Source organism: Gavialis gangeticus, unplaced genomic scaffold (assembly GCF_001723915.1).
Source record: "Gavialis gangeticus isolate Ggan-Ray unplaced genomic scaffold, GavGan_comp1, whole genome shotgun sequence".
Taxonomy (NCBI): Eukaryota; Metazoa; Chordata; order Crocodylia; family Gavialidae; genus Gavialis; species Gavialis gangeticus.
Window position 1 is genome coordinate 14,491,356 of NW_017729004.1, and position 8,107 is coordinate 14,499,462.

The 8,107-nt window shown below is 50.5% G+C and overlaps 1 protein-coding gene across 1 annotated transcript in view; it reads right to left on the bottom strand.

Moving 5' to 3' along the window:
• The window catches only part of RHEB (Ras homolog enriched in brain), a 64,813-nt gene extending 56,712 nt beyond the window's left edge, over positions 1 to 8,101 (bottom strand). Inside the window, exon 1 of the mRNA XM_019508121.1 lies at positions 7,988 to 8,101. Within this exon, the coding sequence (XP_019363666.1) occupies positions 7,988 to 8,039 (52 nt within the window). The 5' untranslated portion in view covers positions 8,040 to 8,101. The remainder of the gene's footprint in view (positions 1 to 7,987) is intronic.
• Between the last annotated feature and the right edge of the window lie 6 nt (positions 8,102 to 8,107).

Consider the following 8,107-nt stretch of genomic DNA (forward strand, 5'->3'; position numbering starts at 1 on the left):
AGCTGGTGTTCCTCAAGGTGAACCTCCCGCTGCCGGGGTCCCCAAGCGCCAGGTGCAGACAGAGTGAATGCTGCCCTCCTCACTCTATCTACATCACAAGCTTTGTCTGTCAGCAGCCTAAGGTGCAGTTTCCCCCAAACCCCTGCACTTATCACCGTTGAAGTTGATAGGCTTTGTGGGATCCTCAGGGGCTAGCAAGCCTGCAGTTTTGAGCTCCCTGTGGCTTTCTAGACAGAAGTCACAGGAGGTTCTCTCTCAAGAATTTGGTGTGCTGTTGCTCTGCACCCCCTGAACCTACCTTGTTGAAACTTGGCACGCTTTGTGGGCTCCTCAGGAGCTACCATTCCTGCAAATTTCATCAAGATCAGACAAGAAATACCAAAGTTATAGCCTGCTTCGACCTTCCCCATTATAGCCTATGGGGAAGTCGAAGCAGCTTGAATATTCGACTGAGCTTCGACCTTGAGGCAAAGTACACCAGTTTCGACTCGAAGTGGACAGCAAATCGAAGCAGGACCCAGTTTAATATTCAACATGGCTATCAAATCGAATATTACCTGCTCTGCACAGCCCTACTACACATCAATTGGGAGTGCACGAATAAAGAATTTTCGGCTGATAACAATGGCCAATTATTAACTAGCCATAATCAGCTGATACCAATCCGATAGCAGATTTACAGGAATTCAGCCTGGGATCTTGGGAGAGCAGCTCCCTGCTGGTAAGTCTGTGGGGAGAAAGGGGTGTGGGGAGCAGTGAAGGGGGGCAGATTGAGGCCCTCACAGTGAGGGAGTGAGTGGGGCAGGGGGGCAGGTACTGTTCAGCCAGAACAGTGAATGCAACCGCAGCAGGAGCAGGACAGAGCCACAGGTGGCCCATCCAAGGAGCATGGGGGAGCATCCACTGCCTTCCCCGGAGGGGCATGCAGTGGCATGTGGGGCATGTGCCCTCTGAATTTGTGTGTAGGGTGAGGATCAGGCTGCCCACTGTGGGCTCAGGGCCAGGGGCTGTGCCAGCCACTTCCCAGCAGGGGGGCAGGCTACAGTCACCCTGTAGCCCCCCTCCCAAACACTGCCACCACCTGCTCCACCCCCACCCACTCAGAAAGCACCCAAGCTCAGCCATCACAGCCCCTAGCCTGAGCCCACAGCCTGCCCTTGCCCTGCACACAAATCCAGGGAGACATGCCGCCCATGCCTCCCCCAGGGGTGCGTATAATGGCAGGGGTTGTCATCTCCCCCACTCTGGACAAGTTGCCTGCAGCTCTGCCCCACTCCCAGGGTCCCATTCACCACCCTGACTGAGCAGCCCCTGCCCCAGCCCCTGCCCCACTCCCTCCCTCACTATGTGGGCCTCAATCTGCTCCCCCCCAAGCCCCATCCCTCCCACAGGCTTACCAGCCAGACACCACTCCCAAAGTTGCCAGGTTGCATTCCTGCCTGAGCACGTTACAACTGTGCACACAAATGCAGCAGTTATCAGTGATGTTATCAGCTGCACCAGCCAAAAAAAGGCTGATTGCTAATAATGTTAATTTTCCTTTTATAAGTGCCAATTTTATATGCAACCAATATATTGGTGCATCTCTAATACCAATGCTTTGCTTGGTGCTTCCATCACACTAAATGCTAAGTTTTACACTCTTTTTAAGACAGAAATAACCAGCTTTTGCCCAGTACATTATTACTTCCATATGCCTTACTACAGGCCTAGGCAACATTTTTGGCTGGAGTGCTCAAAAAAACACGTCTACCTTGAAAGGTGCCAGAGTGCTGACATACCAGAAAACCAAAATGAGGGCGGAGGAGTACAAAGCAGGTCACACAGAGCAGGAGCATGAGCACATAGCAGGTGGAGGCCACTGGTGGCACTGGGATGGGACTGGGGCCAGCAGCAGCCACGGTGAGGGCTGAGGACAGGCCTGCTGGCAGCATGTGGCCAGAGCTGGGGCCATCAGCAGCGCCAGGATGAGGCTGGGGCCTGTGCAGGCCCCGGCCCCATCCCAGCACTGCCGACAGCCCCAGCCCGCCAGCAGTGCTGGGCTGAGGCAGGCAGAGGCAGTGGTGCTGGCTGGGGCTCAGCCCATACAGGGCCAGGGCCATTAGCAGCATGGGGCCGTCGGCAGTGCCGGGATGGGGGTGGGGCCAGTGCAGGTCCGCGGCCCCAGCCCCATCCCCATGCTGCCAATGGCCCCGGCCCAGCAGCAGCACTGGGCTGGGCTGGGGCAGCTGGCAGCGCCAGCCAGTGATGGGCCTGCTGGCAGCACGTGGCTGGGCCCGCCAGCAGTGCTGGAATGGGCCTGGGCCCCAGCCCAGCAGCAGCACTAGGCTGGGGTGGGCAGCCACACCAGTGGTGCCGGCTGGGACCAGGCCCACTGGCAGCACGTGGCCGGGGCCATCTGCAGAGCCAGGATGGAGCCAGGGCCCCAGCTCCATCCCGGTGCTGGCACTGGGCTGGAACCCATGGTGGTGCCGGCTGGGGCCTGCCAGCGGCACGTGGCCAGCAGCACGGGGCTGGGGCCGGGGCCATCAGGGCATCAACAGCCCCTAGCCCAGGGCTGCTGGTGGTGCCAGGCTAGGGTTGGAGCCAGGGGCTCTTACCTGGCTGGAGTTGGCAGCATGGGCCAGCAGCAGCGCAAGGCTGTTCCCAGGCAGCCACATGCTGCTCCATCTGGGCACAACTCTTCCCACCCCTTGGGGTGGGAAGCAGTCTACATACCAATAAAAACCATGCCGTGCGCCACCTTCTGCACATGTGCCATAGGTTTCCGACCCCTGCCTTACTATGTTGCTTCCTGGTGAGACATGCAGGCAGTGCGGACATTAAGAGCAATGCAAAACTTGGTTCTCTAATGCATAGTAGATCTGCCAAGTCCTCCCAAAAATTGGAAAAACCCTCCGTGTGAACTCTTATTTGGGCTGCTATAGGAGGAAATTTAATTGCTACTATGTCTTGGAATTTTGGGCAAGAGACCTGAATGTTTTTATTCCAGGAGCATGGAAAATGTTATTTAGACCAGAGCTCTCCAAATGGCAGCACAAAGGGGTAAAAGGCAACCCCTGGGCATCTACCCCTCCCCAGTCACTGTTCTGGCTGCTGTTTCTCTGGGCCCCTTCTCCCTCTGGCTTCCTCTTCCCTATCCCAAGGAGTGGGATGGTGCCACCTGGCACAATCCACAGTGCCGGGGGAGCTCATGGACAAGAAGCTTAAGCTGAGCATAGATGTCCAGGTATATGGTGCAGTGGGATAGGGGATGGGTGGGGGGGAAGGGTGGGCATCCAGATATGCAATGCGGCAGAGGAGGACATGTAGCATGCTCACTGGGGCAACCCCTGCTAGTGCACACCCCAGGGCATGCAGCCCTCAGCTACTTAGGAGTTGGACAGCCCCAATTTCAACACTGCATGAAAGTTAAAACTGTAACAAGTCCTTTCCTCCACATCTCTGGCTCCAACTAACAATAGAACATTCCCCAAACTCATGCTGCATGGACAGGAGCCATCAGTTACACATGCTTTTTTACTATATGGCACAGAACTAACAAATTAAAAAAAAAGTGGACATACATGTAAAAACATGCTCTTAAGTAACAAACACCTGATCTACCGCCGTGCTCCAGGCAAGTCTCTGCTCCACACCTGTGCCTGATTGAGTGCTTTCACAGAATAGGGCATAGCAAGAAGTCACTGAACAGAGGAACCCTTTCAGCCATAGCTAGGGCGGAAGTTTAAAAACCAATTGTATGACAAGTCACTCAACTTCTGAACCGCCCACCACTAACACTAAATATCACTGCAAAGTTGTCTACCATCATATGCCCAGATCCAATTATATCATCAGGATCAGCTACTCCCTAGCCAGAGAACTAAGTAGAGCACTTGCTAAATTATCAAACAATGTTTAAAATAGATTCTTGTATGTCACCTGCAAGGAAAGCCACAAGGAATTGCTCTGAAGCATTACAGCATGGCATACGTATTTGCTTTTCTAACTATTTCAATTTCAATTAAATAGCTGCATTGAAGCAGCCAGAGGTTACCAGCTGCTTCCATGTCACTGAATTTCACAGAAGCTTTTACAGAGCCTGTATCTGCAAGTTCCTCATAGTATCTAAAAACAGAGATGCTCATCTTTATGAAGACAACAATGCCAGGATCTACATTTTAAATCAAAAGGCCTTTTCCCTTCATAGAAGATGTTATTTTTTGGCTGAGTGAACACAACTGCAAGACACAGAAAACTGCAAGCAAAAAAAGTCTTTAAGCGTTGTGACTGTGGAATGAGAAGCAGGCAAAGCAAGAGTTAATCCTGGCACAGTGTCCTTAAATAACCTCACTGTGGTTTGATCTTACAGCTGAACATGCTGCCTCTAGTGCTCCCAGCTACTGCTAACAAGCACACTGCAGCAAGTTTTACCACCGAGCCGTAAAGCCCATCAAAATCAAGACTCTCAATTAAGAGTGACATTTGAGTCTCATTTCAGTTTCCTGTTGGCTGCAGCCATTTTGCATTCCAGCAACACCTCTGAACTCCAGCTGGATGGGTGTAGGTCCACTGTAAAGAAAGTTCAAGTCAGGCCTCAAATTTATTTGATTTTTAGCAGATTTTCTATATGTATAAAACACAGGAGAAATCATGAACACCAAATACCAATTTCAGATTCTCAGCTGTTTCTGCAAAATTGCTCTGATGTGCTCAGTGGCGACGTGTAGGGGGTGCACAGGGGTGCGTGCTTGCCACTTAGGCGATGGGCAGCCGCTCCTGGAAATGGCCGTAGCGATGGGCTGCAGGGGACACCCCTCTCCCCGGGCAGCAGCAAACCCCTCCCCCCCCGGTTGGCAGGATTGGTTGCAGGGGGGGCACCAGTCATCCATGAATATGCTACAGGCAGTACCCATCATGTAGTCAAGCCACAGCATCAATAGGTTTCCGTTTTTTCCTGCCCAGGGACAGCCACATCGGCAATTTAATAGGGAATAAAAACAACTAATTCATTTCACTTTAGTACTGAAGGATACCTAGTCATGCTGTTATGGGAGTCCAGGCTAGCCAAAGTGCTATCTTTCAGAAAGAACATAAAAGCAAAGCTGTAATACTATGTGTAGCACTAAACAATACAGGCATCTTCCTAAGGAACTGGTTGGATTTCTCGGCATGTTCAATCACGACCACTGCAGTTCACCAGGGAACAGTCATATTGCTGTGCATACTAGAAGGATAGGAGAGGAACTATAGCACTACTTTCGCCCTTAAACAGTATTTCCTGTGGAGGCTTTTAGTTAGCTCTACCAAGCCTATATGGCATGCAAGCTCCTACTAGTAGTACAACAGTGCTACTTGACCACTGCAGTCTAACCAGTTTCTTACAATGCAGGTTTTTCGCATCTTGGTCATGACTGCCTGTCTGTTCCTAGACTTGTGGATCCAATAAGACTGCAGAGGCTGGACTTCTTCAGCCAAAAATACTGCATAGTGCAAAGCCTTAAAGTTACACAAAAGAATGTAGCCTGGAAACAACACAAAACAACCCCCATTCCTCCCCCCACACGCACCCTTTTCCACACACACAAATACAGGTCACTGCAATTCAATTAGATTCCCTCTCAGAACTACAAACCCAGAAAGGGTATTTCAGACTGCTGATCCAAAGTAAAGTTCCAGTTTCTATGATAGCAGGACTCCTGTTCATACCTCAAGCTATCTGGCCTCTCACAACTTTAAAAAGTTCAATCCAAAGGATGCCCCCAAATATAGTGGCTCAACAGAGAATTATAGGAAACCGTGAACAGCAACCTTGCAAGGCTGGGTCAAGCGAACACATTGAAATGACTGTTCTGCCAGTGGGAAACTTAAATATGTCCGTATCAGTTAATCCCTAGAACAAACATTTTCGGATCAGTGCCTGCTGCTTTTCACTAAACTGGCTGTCATCCTCAGAGGTTCAGAGAAGTGCATCTAAAACTCAAATTCAGTCATTTCACGTAGCAGAAGTAACGATTTTCAAACATTTTACTTCCAAATTTGATTAACAGATTCAAACATTGTGTGCTACTACTGCATAGGACACAAAGATTCTTTACCTGCTCCAAAAAAAGTGAAGGCAGTTGCAGTTACCAGGATCATTTGGATTATTACAATATGAAGAAATTGGGTTCTTTCCACCGGGAAGAACTGATTCATCATTTGAGGGAACATGCTTGGTTTCTAATTCACCTGTTTACATCTACGGAGAAAGAGCAGCTTTGTCTACAAAGTAGAGTTAGACCACTTCAACTTTGATTTTAGTTAAGTCAAACCAAAGTATCTCCATGTTTTTAAGGCGTAGCTTGCCACGATCGGTACACTAGATCTATACTCTTCTAAGCTAGGTTAGTTTGGGGCAATTGTTCTGTCTCCCCCTTGCCCCATGGACATACTCAAGAAAGGCTCAACTTGGCTCTATTTTGTCTTCTGATTCAGCATTGCTGTGGGGATCTTAGAAAATATGAGCTACTCCATCTTCAAAGTTGCTTCAATTTATTCTTTTGAGAGCCACTGGATAATTCTCAAGCCAGATAAAGATGGAGGGAAACAAATGAAAAGAGTGTTGATATCCTCACTGAGGTTGTCTGCCCACTCTTATTCATGCTCATGATCTAGGGCACTGACGGCTAAGTTTCTTGGGAGCCAGATCCAACAGTGCACAGAAATGCAGAGAACAGAGTTGAGACCCAACCCATTAGTTCTAACTGCTCAAATGGTTGGGATGCTCAAGCATGTAGGAGGGTAAGTGATGTTTGCCTAGCATTAAAAAAAAACCCATCTGTAATCAAAGACAAACCTCGTAACTCACTTTTTAGCATGCAGGGCCTTTAAATGAAGACAACAGCATCCACCGAAACAACTAAAGGTCCTAAGAAGGACATCGATCAACTGGGACATTTAGCCAATAGAACAAGTCATAGAAACAAAGAAATTACTGGGACGAATCTGATCCAATATCAATCAAGTCCAGTACCAAACACTGCTGGGAAGAGTCCATGTTAACTTCCTAGAGGCAGCTATGGAATAATTCCTCACCGCCTGCCAAAGTAGGTTTCCTAAGCCCTAGTGGCAAGACCGGCTTCACAATGCAAGCCCCCAACGCCAAGTTAAAAAACTCAGGATACTCTTACACTCATATATTTGCAACCCTTGCAGCCTAGCAAAGATAAATCTCAAGTAGAAAGCGGTTTCACAGCCTAGTTCCACGCTGTGAGAAAAATAATTTCCTTTGGTTTCAGGTTTTTATCCTATTCCATGTCACTGAACTTGTGTCAGGAGATGAGGGGGTGAGGAGTTTTCTAAATTTCCCCCCATACCTCCCCAATCTTTCCACTCTTCATGGACAACCTCCCTGCCCCCTCGCCCTCTCCACCCGGCATGAGCCGAGAAAATCTCAAACCACTTTTTTCATTCTAATAAAAGGGATCGTTTCCGAATCAAGAGATCTAGATTTTCGCATCCAGTTTAATGAATGGCATTGGGTTTCCTATACAGTGCGATTCCTCACGCTTTGACACTGCTGCTGACCGTTGCCATGTGCCCACGGATCAGCCACCAACTGCTCAATGACATCCCACCTCTTCCCAGGGCCAGCAAGGATATTTCGGCCCTTAGGGCAGTGCTTTAAATCCGATGTGTGCTACGATGTTTCCAGAAGGTAAAATAAAACTCAAGGTGCGATGAGGCGAAGGCTACAGACAAACCCGTCTCAGAGCCGTGTCCCAGGCTGGGGCCTGCCAGCGCTCCCGACCCGGAGGACCCCGGCTATGCGCAGGGAGAGGCCGATGCCCCGCTCGGCGCCGGGGAGGAGCCGTGCCCCGGGGTCTGTACCTCCTTCGGGTCACGCATGGACATTTGGCAGCAGCAGACCAGCGGGGCTGGGGATGGGGCGAGGCGCGAGCAGGCGGCTGGGCTGGATGTAACCCTGCCCCTCCCCCCGCAGGAAACCCCCGGCCCGTCTCACCCACGCTGCGGTAGCCCAGGATGGCGATCTTGCGGGACTTGGACGGCGGCATCTTGTCCCCGCCCGGCCCCGACCCGGACCCCGACCCGCCTCACGGGCGGCGGCTGCGCGGAGCGGCGG